Here is an 18,729-nt window from a genome sequence, read left to right on the forward strand (position 1 = left end):
AAAATCCCATTTAATTGTTTGCCAGACTCAAGTGTAGCGTGTGGCCAACACTTCGCCCCTATACCTTATGGTCTAAATATTTTCAGACAACATCTTCTTCTTTGCCATTCTTTTTCTTCTGACAGCACAGCGCTTCATAGTGCCTGTCGTCGCTATTGTTAAATGTCATCAATTGTTAAAATGAAGCAGAAAGAAAAACAACAACAACAACAAGAATAAATAACAAATGACTATGAGAGAGGCTAGTAATCGGTTTCTTACAAATCATCATTAACGAGAAGCATGATGAATAATAAATAAAGAAATATCAATTCGGTCGAGCTTTGTGATACCCATTAACCATTCCAACAGATATTCCGTTTGTCATGGAATGATTGAATTTATAACAGCAGTTTGCATTTCAAATGGGCAAAGTGGCATTTGCTTGTCATTGGTTGATAAATACCAAAGTAAATAGGAATTAATTGTCAAAGGGGGGTAGAAGAAGGAACTGGGCCGAATTTTATATACTCTCCACCATGGACCGAATTTGTCCAGATCTTTGAACGGTTCCTCTTTATAGGCAGAAACTGAACCAGTAGTCTTCATAACAGAACCCTATTTGCAAAATTTCATCTAAATCGGACAAAAATTGTGGCTTCCATGTGGTCAAGAATTTAAATAGGGAGATCGGTTTATATGGGAGCTATATCCAAATTTGAACCGATATCCCCAATGAACTACTGGTTGCCCAAAAAGTAATTGCGGATTTTTTAAAAGAAAGTAAATGCATTTTTAATAAAGCTTAGAATGAACTTTAATCAAATATACTTTTTTTACACTTTTTTTCTAAAGCAAGCTAAAAGTAACAGCTGATAACTGACAGAAGAAAGAATGCAATTACAGAGTCACAAGCTGTGAAAAAATTTGTCAACGCCGACTATATGAAAAATCCGCAATTACTTTTTGGGCAACCCAATACATCAATATAAAGTATCTGTGCAAAATTTCAAGCGGCTAGCTCTACGCGTTTGACCGCTATCGTGTTTTCGACAGACGGTAGATTCTTTTTACAAATATTTGCAAAAATTGATAAAAAAAAAATAAGAAATTTACTTAATTTCTCTTGTTTTTTGGTTCTGTTAAGTATTTACAGAGCTCTGCTAACCCCTCAGTGGATCTCTGTTAATACTTCTGTTACTCTCTCTCTCGCACTCTGTTAACAAAAAGGTTTGTGTCTCTGCTAGTTAGGTCTAGGTCCTAGATTAATATTTCGAAGTATTACAAACGGCATGACTAGATTAGTATACCCCCATCCTATGGTGGTGGGTATAAAAAACACCAACACAAACTCATTTTTACACCCACCACCATAGCATGGGGGTATACTTATCAAGTCATTCCGGTTGTAACACTTCGAAATATTGATCTAAGACCCCATAAAGTATAAATATTCTGGATCGTCTTGACATTCTGAGTCGTTCTTGCCATATCCATCCGTCTATCGAAATCACGATAATGGTCGAACGCGTAAAGCTAGCCACTTGAAATTTTGCACGGATACTTTCTATTGATGTAGGTCGTTGGGGATTGTAAATGGTCCATAATGGTGCAGATTGGGATATAGCCCCCATATAAATCTTACCCCCGATTTAAGTAATTGAGCTCCTAGAAGCCTCAATTTTCATCCGATTTGGCAAAAATTTGGAACAAAGTCTTGTGCTGTAACATTCAGCATTCATGCCGATCGCCAGATTTGACTTCTTGAGCCGCTAGAAGCCTCAATTTTCATTCGATTTGGCTAAAATTCGGCACAAGGACTTGTGCTATGACTTTTAGCTTCGGTTCCAAGTATGATCTGAATCGGTCAATAAACTGATATAGCCCCCGATCTCCGGATTTGACTTCTTGAGCCCCTAGAAGCCTCAATTCTCATCCAATTTGACTGAAATTTAGAACAATGACATGTGTTATGACTTCCAACATCTATGCCAAGTACGCTTTTAGTCGGTCAAGAAACAGATATAGCCCCTATATAAACCGATCACCAGATTTGACTTCTTGAGCCCCCAGAAGCCTCAATTTTCAATCGTATTGGGAGAAATTTAGAACAATGACTTGTGTTATGACTTCCAACATCTATGCCAAGTACGATCGTAGTCGGTCTATAAACTGATATAACCCCCATATAAACCGATCACCAGATTTGACTTCCTGAGCCCCTAGCCCCTCAACTCTTATACGATTTGGCTGAGACTTGTGTTATGATTTGGAGCAAAGACGTGTGTTATGACTTCCAACATCTATGCCAAGTACGATCACAATCGGTCTAGAAACAGATATATCCCTTATATAAACCGATCCCAGGATTTGACTTCTTGAACCCCTAGAAGCCTTTTCGTTCATCCGATTTGGCAGAAATTTGACGCAAAGACCTTTCTTATGACTTACAACATCAGTGCCAAGTTTTATCCAATCGGTCAATATGGTAATATAGGCCTCCCCCTAAGTACCAATATCCCAATAAAACTTCTTGAGACCATCGAAGCCTCCATCAAATCCCGATTCTATTGCTACAAAATAATTCAAATACAAAAAATTGGGCACGGCCTTACTTAGCACGTTTTTATTTGTTATTATTTTATTATTTGTCTCATTAACGGCATGACGAAATAAATATACACCAATCCTATGGTGTAGGGTGTAAAATGAAATTAACCGAACTAATTTCTTGGTAATCTTACTCAATGTTACCCAATGTCAACGACCTTCAATGGAGTCACATACCCATTTGGGGCGGTATTTTAGGAGTGTAGCGGCCCCACACACTTTGGACCGCATGTTTGTACCATATTCTTACTCAACTTCCAAACACCTTTAACTTGATACCCATATTGTCCTTATAGGTAAGTATGCCCGTTTGGCTGGGTTTTGGGGTGGGGCGTTCCCCCCATATTGTATCAAAATTTCCACAAAAAATTGTCCAAAAGCTTTTGCTCTTTCTTTCAAATATTGAATAAATAGGGTAGGGAAATTCAAAAGTAAAAAAAAATTTATTCCTGGGTATTCATAATATCAGTTTAAAATACCTTCAACTGAGTCCCCTTCCTATTTGGGACGGTATTTTGGTAGTGCAGGGGACCCGAGATACTAACGACACGGAACTTTTATAACAGATTTGTACTCAACTTTCAAAAACCTTTCATTTGATACCCATATTGTCCTTATCGGTAAGTATGCCCGTTTGGCTGAATTTTTGGTGGGGCGCTCCCCCACATTAAGTCGAAATTCTACTTATACAACTTTTCTCTACATTCTATAACTATTTCTTTTAAATGTCAAACAGAGCATAAGTATTTTTATTTTTAACAAAAAAATAGCTATAGAATTTAAATTTTTTAAATACAATTTTGTCGTAATATGGGGGAACGCCCCACCCTAAAACCCACTGAAACGGGCAAGTTAACCTATAAAGACAATATGGGTATCAAATGAAAGGTATTTGGAAGAAGAGTACGAATCTGGTATACAAATTTTGTCTGGGGTCATTCCACCTCAAAAAACTATCCAAAAAGACAGATCGGAACAAAGTACGAATCTGGTACGAATGTGGTATTAAAACAAGTCTTTTTGTAGAAATAGAATTTCGCCACAATATGGGGGAACGCCCCACCCCAAAACCCACTCAAACGGGCATGTTAACCTATTAGGACAATATGGGTATCAAATGAAAGGTATTTGGAAGAAGGGTACGAATCTGGCATACAAATTTTGCCTGGGGTCATTCCACCCCAAAAAACTATCCAAAAAGACCGATCGGAACAATGTAAATTTCAATTGAAACATCTTTTAGAAGCCTTCAAGTAGGTTATATGATGGAAGTGGAGCAAAAATCTGATAAAGAAATTTAGAAGAAATGTTTGGGCCCTCCAACTTATCCAAAAATACATAAAAGGACATGTAGACAGTTCGTAGCAAATTAAAACTCCAATGAAGGTCTTTGGGATTAGAATACAAATCTGACACTTATATTTTGAGGTAAAGAGGACAGAAGTTGGACAAAAAGCCATTTAAGATTGTAGCGAAGTGCACCGCACCACTAGTTTTCGATAAGAAATAGAAGTTACAGTACTTTTTAATAGCAAAAAATCCTTAAAAAAAATCGGCAAAAAATTGTTAAAAAATTTTTTTTTTTTGGAATATATTTTGAATAAAATTTTCTCAAAGCCAACACCCCATTTGGTGTTAGTATTCATTCTTTTTTCAAACTAAATATATTACATCCTATTAATATCAGTGTAACTTTGTTATTGTCTCTGCGTAGTAAAAAAAATGAAATGATAAACAAAGCCACTGCATGAGTCGATGACCACAAGTTATAAAAGAGAGATAAAAGTGTGCGAATGCCATTGACGTTAACTAAGGGCAAGATATTTTAGCATACTTAGGGTATTTCCCATAGTTGGATTATTAGTCAATATTGATAAGAATGGTGAGAAAGAAACAGAAGGCATATGGAAAAAGCAAGTTAAAACGCATTATATTTTGGCCGTGTCGAACTTTGGATACCCAACATACTTTTTGCATTTTGCATTTTACTTCTTATCAATGTAGATCGTTAGGGATTGCAAATGGGCCATATTGGTTCAGATTTGGACAAACATTTTTTACTCTCAAAATTTTACAGCAAATGGGTTCGAATCCTGGCGAGACCATCAGAAAAAATTTTCAGCGGTGGTTTTCCCCTCCTAATGCTGGCAACATTTCTGAGGTACTATGCCATGTAAAACTTCTCTCCAAATAGGTGTCGCACTGTGGCACGCCGTTCGGACTCGGCTATAAAAAGGAAGCCCCTTATCATTGAGTTTAAACTTGAATCGGACTGCACTTATTGATATGTGAGAAGTTTGCCCCTGCTCCTTAGTGGAATGTTCATGGGCAAAATTTACATTACTCATCTCTCGAATACCTTTCATTGCAGTCCCATATTGTCCCAGGCAGTCCACTTTTGATTATAAGCGTTATTTTTTTTTTTGTGGTTTTGAGCTTGGGGCGGCGCCCTAGGTACTTTGATTCATTTTTGACTTTATATTCGTATTCTACACGCGAATGTCTTTCATTTGAGTGCCATATTGTCCCGATCGGTCCACTTAAATTTTGGGCAGTACTTTTGAGGCGGTTTGGGCTTGGGACGGCTGCCTAGATACTCGGATCCAATTTTTAATATCATATTCATACTCTACTCCCGAATTACTATCATTGAAAGCCTATATGGCTCCGATCGCTTCACTTTTTATTTTAGGCGGTACTCTTGGGGAGGTACTCTTCAGGCAACGTCCTATTTGAATCCAATTTTTGGCACCATATTCGTATTCGACTTTCGAAAACTATACAATTGAATCTCACATTTTCCCGATCGGCCCACTTTAATTTTTGGCGGTACATTTGGTTTGGCTCCCTAGGTACTTGGACCCAATTTTAAATATCTCTATATATCATATTCATACTCTACTCTCAAATACCATTCATTTGAGTCCCATATTATTTCGATCGGTCCACGCTACTTTTAGTATGGACTTGGGATGGCTCCCTTGGTACTCGGGCCCAATTTTCAATACCATATTCGTATTTAACTCCCAAATACTTTTCACTTGAGTCCCATATTATTGCGATCCGTAAACATGTCCGTTCGGGTAGGTTTTTGGATTAGGCGTCCGCCCAGGTTATATGACCCAATTTCGTGATTTTGAGATACCATAAGGAGGCATATAAAATTTCGGTTAAATCGGTGCAACCATCTCCGAGATCAAGCGTTTTTGAAAATTGGGGTAAGGGGAGGGTCCGAGATCAAGCGTTTTTGAAAATTGGGGTAAGGGGAGGGTCCGCCCCCTTTGAATATCAAAAAATGTGGTACCCTATTTTCACCAGTGGCTTCAAATCTACCATCTTTGAAAATTTCATAAAAATAGGTTCAGCCGTTTTTATACCCACTACCATAATCCTATGGTATGGGGGTATGCTAATCTAATCATTCCGTTTGTATAACCTCGAAATATTCCTATAAGACCTCATATCGTATATATATTCTTGATCTACTCGACGCTCTGAGGCGATTTAGAAACGTCCGTCGGTCCGTCAGTCGAAATAACGATAGCGGTCGAACGCGTAAAGCTAGCCGCTTGAAAGTATGCACAGATACTTAATATTGATGTAGATCGTTGGGGATTGCAAATGGGCCACATCGGTTCAAATTTAGATATAGCTCCCATATAAACCGATCTCACGATTTGACTTCTTGAGTCCTTACAAGCCGCATTTTTGGTGTGATTTGGCTGAAATTTTGCATGCTGTGTTCTGTTACGACTTCAAACAACTGTGCCAAATACGACCCAAATCAGTCTATGACCTGTTATAGCTCCCATATAAAACGGTCTCTCGATCATCCTTGTTCAGTTCCTAGAAGCTTTAATTTTTGCTGGTTTGACAAAAGTTTGGTATGTAAAATATAATTATGCCCTTCAACTAAATTTATTTTGTATACATTTTTAGAGGAATCCATTGGTGGGTTCCAAAGATTCGACCCGGCCGAACATAGCACGCTTTTATTTGTTAAATCTACACGGAACAAACAATTTTTTTTATTCTATCCCATTGTGCAGACTTCAAAATATCTGCCAAATACAATGATAAATTCTCCCTCTAGCGGCGAGAAAACGCTTTATATGGGAGCTATATTAGATTATAGACCGATTTGCTCCATACTAGTCATATATATTGGAAAGTCATAACAAAACATTACGTCAAAAATTGTTGTCATATCGAATAATATATGCTCCCTATAGGGGCTCAAGGGGTCAAATCTGGAGATCGGTTTATAGGGGAGCTGTACCAGGCTATAGATCGATTCAGACCATAATTGGCACGTATATTGAAGGTTGTGGGAGAAGCCGTTGTACAAAATTTCAGGCAAATCGAAGAAGAATTGAACCCTCTAGTGGCTCAAGGAGTCAAGATCCAAGATCGGTTTATATGGCAGCTACATCAAAACATGGACTGATATGGTTCATTTAAAATCCCAACCGACCTACACTAGAATTTGTGCACAAGAAATATTTGTGCATGAGGTGTTTTGTTATGATTTTCAACAACTGTGCTAAGTATAGTTCAAATTGTCACATAACCTGATATAGCTGCCATATAAACCGATCTGGGATTTCGACTTCTTGAGTGTCTAGAGGGCGCAATTATTATCCGATTTGGCTGAAATTTTGTACAACGGCTGCTTCCATCACCTTCGACATACATATCAAATATTGTCTGAATCGGTCTATAGTCTGATACAGTTCCCCTATAAACCGATTTCCCTCTTTTACTTCATTAGCCTCTAAAGGGGCTCAAGGGGCATACAAATTCTTTGCCAAAAGGGGTTCTAATTATTGAAAGGTCCCATAGGTTTGGACTTCAGAAAAATCCCTTACATTTTAGTACCATATTCTCTATATTCGGTGTTTTTTTCTTTTACTTGGGTAGGGCAAGAGACCGATTGGGGGCCCCCAGACCCGGACTTAATATTCGTGTTCCTGGGGCCATTTTATACATGCGAAAAAAATATATTTTTTTGAGATTTTCGCCATAAACTGAACTTCACCCGAGAAATACAAGACAACGGGAGTCGAAAGTTTGTTAACTGAGCTGGCAACCAACTCAGAATAGTTTTGAAGCTCATACTAATACCATTTAGTAAACGTCAGCCTCTCTTCCCGGCCATCAGTTTCTTCACATTTGGTACCCGTAGGGTGTTTTTTGAGTATTCAGTCTTATTTGTCAACTAAGAACTTTACTGCACATCATACATTCTTAATTCTCAAATGTTCTTTTGGTTTTTATTTATTTTTTAGACTTTATATCCAAAATCTTACTTACCTTGCATATCATCGGCTCGATCGATTTTTAAACCCTGCTGTGCAACTGCTGCCAATCCAACGGCGTATTCTTTATCGTATTTAGCCTTCAGTTGCATGGCACGCTTCATCATTTCCATCAGACGAAGTTCAACATCCTGACGGGCGATTAAGGCATCGTGTGCGGCGCGGCCCTGAAGGGCCGTTGAAAAGCCCATTTTTAACCGAGTTTTACAATAAACAGGAAAATTTTGGACTTAAGCGCGTATCGTATATATTGAGAGAGAGAAGCACTAGGTTGGGTTTTAAAACAGCGAAATTTATACCAAGTTCATGTCACATTCACTTTTAAATCAAAAACTCTATTGGCTAAATGATTTTTATTCTTTTTAGGCGAAGGGGAGGAGAATTTGTTTCATAAAGGCGCCATATATATGAAAAAAAAATTAAAACGCGAGATGATGCAGCAACTATTTTTAACAATTCGAAACACTTGTTGGTTGTATATTTTCCTTTAATTTTAACTTTGCCAGTGTTGCCAGACCGTTTTGTTGGGAAAACCGCGCAAAATTCATTGACGACTCATGTAAGGCAATTATTTTTGGATTTGAACACTTGTTGCTTATTTTTTTGCGATTTTTCATTCATTTGCCAGTGTTACCACATTGTTTTGCTCTTGTTATAATGAACATAAAAAACCATTCAAATTTCATTTTACATCACATTGGCCAAATGGACTTTGGATACGGGGACCGGTAGTGGGATATCCGCTTATTACGATTCGCTTTTTCACACTTCTTGGGGACGCCGTTTTTTGCTACAATGAAGAAACAACGACAAGAGAGGAAGAAAAAAAAAATAAAACAAAATTAACAATTTTTTTCTCATTCCAGATAAACAAATAAAAATAAATAAGACTACTTATTTAACATTTGTGTACAATATATGGGAAGGGTGAAGGGGGTAGCATTTTATGTTTGCCTAGCTGTTTTCAGTTTTTGGGCCACCACACTATCGCCATTGATGAGAAGAGTGCCAAAAAAATCGGTTTTTGTTTTGTTTGCTTTTTAAGCTTTTTTTTCTGCTCAACAACAAAAATACAGCGCGAATTTGTTGTTGAAGCGCCTTCGTCATATAGCCGCGCCATTATTGCCCTCATACACGTCTCTCTAGGTTGTTGTGCGAGAAAACTTTCACATTTTGTTGTATGTTTGGTGAATTTTTATTTTCGATACAATTTCATCATCGGCCAAAATGCTGACAATGATGATGATGATCATGATGATGGCGATGATGATCATTATCTTCATCGTCCCAACGCTGGCCGCTATGCCAAACATTGTCACAAGTTGCAGCTATTGCTCTGTTGCTGACCAAACGAATGTATGATTGGTTTGTTAGTTTGCTCCACCAGGCTTTCGGTGTATGCCTGGTCCCCATGTCTTGGTGGTGTAGATGTTGTAAGGCATGGCAAGCCACCCTATTCACCACATATTTTGCTAGGCCTCTTTTAAGTGGCTGTTGTCACATTTTTTTCTTCGCATTTCTTGTCAACAAAAAATACCCGCATTCAGATGATTTTGACCTAAATTGCAGTGCTTGCCGCACTCCAGGGACTCATTTATCCATATTTATTGAAATTCTTTACAATGCATTTTTAAGAGGTAATAAAAACATTTTTAGCCAAAATATTTATGGAATTCATGGGGCTGGAGTCTATTATTACAAAGTATATTAGGGAGATGTGCATTTTTCCCATCATAAAAATTAAGTTAAGGCATGAGGTGAGAGTACAATAATAACGAGTAAGAGCGTGCTAAGTTCGAGCGGGCCGAATCTTGGCAACCCATCATCATGGATTCTGCTAAAAATTTATACAAAGTAAATTTAGTTTATTTTATGCTACATATCAAACTTCTGTCAAACCAGTAAAAATAAAGCTTCTAAGAACCGAACATGGATAATCGAGTGACCGGCTATATTAGGACCGATTTGGACCGTACTCGGCACAGTTGTAGAAAGATAAAACAGAACACCACATGCAAAATTTCAGCCAAATCGAACAAAAATTGTGGCTTCCAGGGGCTCAAATCGGCAGATCGGTTTATATGGGAGCTATACCAGGTTATAGACCGATTTGGACCGAACTCGACACAAATGTTGAAGGTCATAACAGAATGCAATGGGCAAAATTTCAGCCAAATGGGACAAATATAAAGGCTTCCAGTGGCTCAAGAAGTCAAATCGGCAGATCGGTTTATATGGGAGAATATATCCGGTTATAGACCGATTTTGACCGCAATTATTGGAAGTCATAGAGGAACATCACATGCAAAATTTCAGCCAAATCGGACAAAGATTGCGGCTTCCAGGGGTTCAAGAAGTCTAATCGGGAGATCGGTTTATATGGGAGCAATACCAGGTTATAGACCGATTTGGACCGAACTTGGCACAGTTATTGGAAGTCATAGAGGAACATCACATGCAAAATTTCAGCCAAATCGGACAAAAATTGTGGCTTTCAGGGGCTCAAGAAGTCAAATCGGGAAATCGGTTTATATGGCAGCTATACCAGGTTATAGACCGATTTCGAAAGTACTCGATACAGCTGTTGTAAGTCATGACAGAACATTATGTGCAAAATTTCAGCCAAATCGGAAAACAATTGCGGGTTCCAGAGGCTCAAGAAGTCAAATCGGGAGATCGGTTTATATGGGAGCTATATCAGCATATAAACCGATTTGGACCGTACTTGGCACAGTTTTTGAAAGTCATAAAGGAACATCACATGCAAAATTTCAGTCAAATCGGATTAAAATTGCGGCTTCCAGGAGCTCAATAAGTCAAATCGGGAGATCGATTTATATGGGAGCTATATCAGGTTATAGACCGATTTGGACCGTACTTGGCAGAATTGTTGGAAGTGATAAAAGAACACCACGTGCAAAATTTGATCCAAATCGGACAAACATTTCAGTTTCCACGAGCTCAAGAAGTCAAATCGGGATATCGGTTTATATGGGAGCTATATCAGGTTCTTGACCGATTTCGGCCGTACCTGGTACAGTTGTTGGAAATGATTACAGAATTCTACGCGCAAAATTTCAGCTAAATCGGACAAAAATTGCAGTTTCCTGGAGCTCAAGAAGTCAAATCGGGATATCGGTTTATATGGGAGCTATATCAGGTTCTTGACCCATTTCGACCGTACCTGGTATAGTTATTGGAAATGATTACAGAATTCTACGTGCAAAATTTCAGCCAAATCGGACAAAAATTGCGGCTTCCGAAGCTCAGGAAATCAAGTCGGGAGATCGGTGTATATGGGAGCTATATATAAACCTGAACCTATATGGCCCATTTGCAATACCCAACGACCTACATCGATATTAAGTATCTGTGCAAAATTGTAAGCGACTAGCTTTACGCGTTCGACCGCTATCGTGATTTCGACAGACGGACGGACCGACGTACAGGGCTATATCGAGACGATCAAGAATATATATACTTTATGGGGTCTTAGACGAAAATTTCGAGGTGTTATAAACGGAATGACTAGATTAGTATAACCACATCCTATGGTGGTGGGTAAACATTTTTATAGTTATTTTTCGGGTGTGAGGTGATCCCCCAGACACTTGGCCCTGAACAAAATATCAGCTTTGTGCTCAAATATCAATTATTTGAACCAAACATTGTCATTGGCCTCAAAATTGGATATCAAATTCGTTTTCTAATCTCAAATACCCTCCATTTAAACCCCTTATTGCAAAAGTCAGCAAATATGTTCGGGTTGGGGTTGGGCCCTATAAACTATAAATATTGAGCCCCACTCTCTTTAAAATCCAAATTGTCATTTGAGCCCCATATTGCTATGGTAGTAATTTTGTCCTCTTTGGGGTGTGTTTTTGGAGAAGGGCGTGGTCTCCCAAACACTTGGTCCGACAATTGAATATCAAATAGGTTTTCTTATCTTTAATGCCTTTCATTTGAGTCCTACATTGTCGTGATTGGTCCATATGTATATTTGATGGGTTTTGGGGTGGGTCCGGCCCTTTAGGTACCAAAACCGAAATTTGGATACCAAATGTTTGTTTTTAGGTAACTATAAGCGAGCACACAAAATTTCGCTTAAGTCGGATGGCAAGGGGAGGGTAGAGGTAAAATGTCACCTCTGTAACGTAACCTACTCTCCAATAGCTCTGATTCTGTGTACGTTCGTTGAGTTTAACACAAATAAAATAAATTTTTATTTATAGCAAAGATAGCCACTTAAACTACCGGAAACACTTATTGTTAAGGCCCGTCTTAGTGTTAGAAATTTAAAAAATAATACAGCAAACAACCGCAACGAAATTCCTATACTTTATTTTACGGGCTGATAGGTTGCCATAACAAAGATAAATGATGCATGATAAATTTTTACCACTCTACCCTCTCTCTGTTCGTGGTAGCGTCTCCATTCAGTTGATTGATTTGAAAACAGAATAGATGGCGCTTATTTAAATGTTAGTGCTGCCATCGATAAGGCAAAGGTTTAGACTTTAATACCCACTGTCTATAACTGACTGTCTATATGGCTACCTGTTGAATAGTCATAAATTAGTCTTTTTTAAATCAAATCAAATTGCCATATTAAACGATTCTCATTGGTAAAAAACTAACAATTAAACCCCATATTGCCATAATTGGTATATACAGTCGTTTGGAGCGGGGCGGCTATAAGGGGATTGTGCGCCTCACTCCATCTGCCACTTGAGCACATATTTGAATGAAGCACTCCACTTTAATATATTTATCACTTGATCCCCCATTGTTTTAAATAGGTCAAATAAACTATTCGAGGCGACTTTAGAAGGTAAAGCACCCCCTAGATTCTTGGACACAAAGTTTAGTGTCATAGTCGTAATCAACTCCCAAATACCTTTCATTTGAGTCTTAAATAGCTATGATCGAATAAAAGTCCCATTTGGAAGGCCTCTTGGGGGGTGGGTCGACCCTCATATACTAAGACATAATTTTTTATGTCATATTCGTAATCTTCTCCCGAATACCTTTCATTTGAGTCCCATATTGATATGTACGTCCAATATGTTTGTTTGGGGAACTTTTGGGGTTGGGTTGGCCCCTGGGTTCTTTGAATTCTACTTTTAATACCATATGTAATGCGATGTTTTTGGGGTAACGGGGGAGGGTCCGCCCCCTTCCAATATCAACAAATCATATAGCCTATTCCTTCTTCTTGATCATATTCGTAATCTACTCCCGAAAACCTTTCCTTCGAGTCTCATATGGTCATTATCGTACAATATGCCTATTTGAAGGGGTTTTGGGGTCGGGGCAGCCCCCTAGGTACTTGGACCCAAATTTTGATATCAATTTTGTTTTCTATTCCCGAATACCTTTCATTTGAGTCGCATATTGCCCCATATTGCGCATATTGATCGGCCCACTTTTATTTCTAGGTGGCGCTTTTAAGGGGGAGGGTTCGTCCCCCTTTAGATATTAAAAAATTATATAGCCTATTGCTCCTTTTGCACCACTCCCCACAATCTGTGAAAATTTGAAAGAAATCGGTTCAGCCGTTTTCGAGTCTATAAGGAACAAATAAATTTAGAAACCCACAAACAAACAAACATACAAACAAAAACAAATTCATTTTTATACATATAGATTTTATTTTTTTATTTTATTTTATTTTATTTTATTTGAATTTATTTTATTTTATTTTATTTTATTTGAATTTATTTTATTTTATTTTATTTTATTTTATTTTATTTTATTTTATTTTATTTTATTTTATTTTATTTTATTTTATTTTATTTTATTTTATTTTATTTTATTTTATTTTATTTTATTTTATTTTATTTTATTTTATTTTATTTTATTTTATTTTATTTTTTTTTTATTTTATTTTATTTTATTTTATTTCATTTTATTTTATTTTATTTTATTTTATTTTATTTTATTTTATTTTATTTTATTTTATTTTATTTTATTTTATTTTTTTTTTATTTTATTTTTTTTTATTTTATTTTATTTTATTTTATTTTATTTTATTTTATTTTATTTTATTTTATTTTATTTTATTTTATTTTATTTTATTTTACTTTATTTTATTTTATTTTATTTTATTTTATTTTATTTTATTTTATTTTATTTTATTTTATTTTATTTTATTTTATTTTATTTTTTTTAATTTATTTTATTTTATTTTATTTTATTTTATTTTATTTTATTTTATTTTATTTTATTTTATTTTATTTTATTTTATTTTATTTTATTTTATTTTATTTTATTTTATTTTATTTTATTTTATTTTATTTTATTTTATTTTATTTTATTTTATTTTATTTTATTTTATTTTATTTTATTTTACTTTATTTCCTTATTTTAAATTTAATTTTTTTTTCTTAACCCTATTTCTGGAATTTAATTAATTTCCCCAATCTTCCAACTGTGTCCAATCTCAGCTTATGTTTTGTTTATCGCATATTGTCTCTATAATTGGTATTGGCTGTATTGTGAGCAGCTTTTGTTAACGATTCTTGTTAAAGAAAGAAAAAAGCACTACAAATTTGTATTGACATTATTTGAACTTTAAGTTTAAGAAGGCATAGAACAACAATGCTAATGGTGGTTCGTTTGGTCGAATGGTCGACAATAATACAAAGAAACGTCTAATTCCACAGAAGCCTCTTTCAATGACAAACATTTGTTTTGTGTGTGTGATTTCTTAAGCGTGTCTGTCTGTTTCTAAATATTTCTCATTATTTATGGATGAAAACAACAGTCCATGGGCTACTATCAACACCTCAAAGAAGATAAGACACTGGGTAACAATAAACAAAATTTGTGATAATTATCATAAAACTTTGCCGAGAAGAGTTTTATGAAGTGTTGTCATTTTAGGGAAATTAAAACAAAAGATGAAAAAAGAGAATTAAAAAATTATTTATCAAGAGTAAAAAACGTTACAAATACCATTTGAAGATTTTAAAAATTAATTCTTATAACAAAGAAAAATGTTTTTCAGTGCTCCAATTTTGTGTTAATTCATAAAGTTTTTATGTGGTTTATAGCTTCACAATTTCCTGTTAAACTAAACAACTTCTTGTCCATTTCCCTATTCATTTTTGTTTTGTTGCTCAGTGTAAAAGCTTTCAGACTTTTAGCCAAAAAAATTGCTTTTCTTTTAATTATATTTCAAATATATGAAAATTTCATTATAATATTACTAAATATAATGACCACTTTGTCATGTTTTTTTTTAAAGAAAAAAATGTGCGATTTTTCAAACAAAAGTGAAATGCCCATTGGGTCATAAATTAGCGAGAGTTTCCCAAAATTTTTTATAATGAAAATAAAAATTGTATGGACGTAAATTCTTTCATGTTTCTTTAAATATCTTTAAATATCTCATATAGGTATTGAGTATACTTCTTTACAGTATTAAAAAGTAGACCAATGAAAATCATGAAAATGGACTGATGACAACAATGTCGTCACTACGCACTATAGTTGACATGTTTTTTTCATCTTAAAAGCCCATAAATCCTAACGAACTTGACCTAAAATGAGATGATATATTGTCTCTTGCCATTAATCAGTATTTATGGGGTAAAAAAAGCATAACGCAATAAGAACATTTTTCTTTGTTTTTAAATTTAAAGTTTTTAATGAATAGAATTTTGAATATTTTTCTTTGACAATAAGTCAGCAAATATTAAATATAAGTTTAACATTATTATAGGAATTATATCTTATTCCATATCTCCATACCATTGCTTTGTCTGCTCTGACGTGAATATTGCCTTTTAAGTCCCTCACAATTCTAAACAAATAATTATTTGATCTTTGTCCCAAAGTTCTTCTATCTTGTACATATACTACCTAAGAGCTGATCTACACCAACAATACAATGGAAAAATAAACTGAGAACTTGCCTGTGACATGAAAGAATGCCTTAATATATAGCTCTCAGGAGAGGAGAGAGGCTAATCTTTATTTAATCTCTCCTATGAAGCCAATAAGAGTGTCAAATATTTTACCCTACCCACTAACACATGTATGCGGGCATGCTCCCATGCTATTTACCTATAATTTAGTTTTGTCCTCTTAACGGGTCACTAATTCCCCACACATGCCATGCCACAGAGAGCCATTGTCATTTGATTAATTAAAAATCAATTGTTGATATCCATTCAAGAAACACGTTTCACAGCAACAATAACAACGCCAACTACAACATTAACAACACCAACTACAACAATAACTTTAATGTTATTCAAGAGCAAAATTTTTATCAGCTTAACATTATATTCATTCTTCATATTTGCACGCAAAAGATAGGCAAACAAAGAATTAAAATAAAGTTTCCATATGAAAACATGGCTCCAAGCATCGACATGCATGCATGCAAACACACGCTACAAAGATTTGTTGGGTATCTAAGTTGTATGTATTGGTGTTAGGCTTACCTCCACTTGAACTTTAAACCATCATGTTTTGGATACCCAAGACAACAACAACAAGTTTGACAAACCAACAACGGCAGGCTATGATGCAGATGTTGATTTGTTTTTGTTTTGATTTTGGACTATAGTTGTAGTTGTTGTTATTGGCATTTGTTCTCTTGTTAGTGATTTGTGGGTATTTAAGCTTAATCTCTTTGAGTTGAGTTTTGGCGCTTCATTCTTTCATTGCACATTCAAGCGATGTTGTTGTAATCATGTAAATGACAACAAAACAGAAACTTTTTTCTGCACAATCTTGAACAGGGTTGCCATTTTAAAAGAAAATTGTTGGAAATGCCTAACTTTAAACATTATTATGTGTTATACAAAAATTCATAATTTTTTTTTTTTATAAATAGAAAATTAAATCGAAATTAGAGTTTAAAGCAAACTATATTGAAAATTGATTTTTTTAAATTTTGTAAGAATGGAAATTCATAAAAATAGGAAAAAAAATTCATTTTAATTAAAATTTTGTCAAAACTTTTGAATAGAAAAACTTGTCAGTTGTTTTTATTACAGAATTTTTTACGAAAGTTGACCATTTTGTTTAAAAAAAATTTCAATTTTGATAAAAAAACTAAAACATTTGATTTTCAGGCAAAATTTTTTGTGCTCAAAATTATTAGTGACAGCTTTCTTCGTAGTAATGAGCAATAGTGTTTTCTAATTTAGACTATTTTTGTCTAAGCTCATAACATCGATGATTGACTGGCTAATTCGTCGAAGAACATTCGTTCATCAGCGAAAGAATATAATTCCAGAAACTGCAGTCCCACTAATTTTTCGACCAAATTATAGGATACATTTTGATTGAAAACCAAATGTTGATTTTATTAATAAATAAAATCACCTGCGGTTGTCAACTAATAAATAAGTTGGACCACCATTGGTTTGGAACTTATTTATTGGACGCAAACATTAATGTCTTATTCGTAATCAACTCCCAAAAACCTTTCATTTGAGTCTCATATAGCCATGGTCGTCTAAAATGACCATTTGGGGGTATTTGGGAGTTGTACGCCATATTCGTAACCTACTGCCGAATACTTTTCATTTGAGTCCCATATTGATATGAACGTCTAATATATCGGTTTAGATAAGTTTTGGGGTTGGGGTGGCGCGCTGGGTATTTAGATCCAATTTTTTTTTTATATTCTCGTCTCCAATACCTTTCATTTGATACACATATTGTGCCTATCGGTCCACTTTTGGTTTTGGCTGACCTTTTTAGGGTAAGGGGGAGGGTCCGCCCCCATCCGATATCAAAAACTATGTGTTTCTTTCCAGACAAACCTACACAATCTGTGAAAATTTTGAGAAAATCAGCTCAGCCGTTTTTGATTCTAGGGAACAAACGAACAAACCGTCCCATATAGTCATGATGGGTCATATGTCCATTTGGAGCGGTTTTGGGGGGTGGGGTGACCCCATACATTTTAATCTGATTTTGTATGGGTTTTTAGATCCAATGCTTTTTAACATATTCGTATTCTACTCTCCAATACCTTTCATTTTATAGCCATATTTTTCTTATCGGTTCACTTTTGATTTTGGATGGTGTTTTTGGGGTAACAGGGGACGGTCCGCCACCGCCGATATCAACAAATTTTAAAGCCTATTCCTCCTTTCTAACCATATTCGTAATCTACTCCCGAATATCTTTGAGTACCATGTTGCCATGATCGTCCGATAAGTCTATTTTAGGGGGTTTTGGAGTTGGCGCGGCCCCCTAGTAACTTGGACCCAATTTTATATATGAAATTCGTAGTCAATTTCTGAATACCTTTCATTTGAGTCCCATATTGTATATATATATTTATATTATTTTTATTCATTTTTCTCTAAATTCATATATTTATATATATATATATATATATAGGTATATATTTTTTTAATTTTTGCTTGAAATTTTATACCCATTTTTTATTTTATTTTTTATTTTTAATCTCGCTCAGATGAAAATGTTACAAAAAAACCGGTTTATATTACAGGCTTGCACTACTCTCTTCACTCCAACAGTTCCATACATAGTCCATATGTATGCTCCAATCAAAACAAAAAATAAAAAACAATACAATTCACAATAATAATAAAGAAAAACAACGAAACAACAAAAATATTAGAATCCTAACAACTCAAAACATAAACACACTCACAGTGCTAAACCCTTACATCCCCCCTCCCCCACACAAACAATATTAAATCAAGCCACATTTAAGTCATTGGCTCAGTTGTAAGTCAGGCTTGATGTTTTTATAGTTGTTGTTGCTTTGAACAAATGAGCAATACAGCAGCAACAACAACAGCAGCAACTACAACAGCAATAACAA

General features: G+C 35.2%; 1 protein-coding gene across 3 annotated transcripts in view; it reads right to left on the reverse strand.

The window, feature by feature from the left end:
- Window positions 1-18,729, reverse strand: part of LOC106080662 (tyrosine-protein kinase Fer) — a 247,419-nt gene that overhangs the window by 224,186 nt on the left and 4,504 nt on the right. For all 3 annotated transcript variants that reach the window (XM_013242104.2, XM_013242103.2, XM_013242105.2), the window contains exon 2: window positions 7,903-8,697. In XM_013242104.2, the coding sequence (XP_013097558.2) occupies window positions 7,903-8,098 (196 nt within the window). In that variant the 5' untranslated portion in view covers window positions 8,099-8,697. The remainder of the gene's footprint in view (window positions 1-7,902; window positions 8,698-18,729) is intronic.

Source organism: Stomoxys calcitrans, chromosome 2, assembly GCF_963082655.1.
Source record: "Stomoxys calcitrans chromosome 2, idStoCalc2.1, whole genome shotgun sequence".
Taxonomy (NCBI): Eukaryota; Metazoa; Arthropoda; class Insecta; order Diptera; family Muscidae; genus Stomoxys; species Stomoxys calcitrans.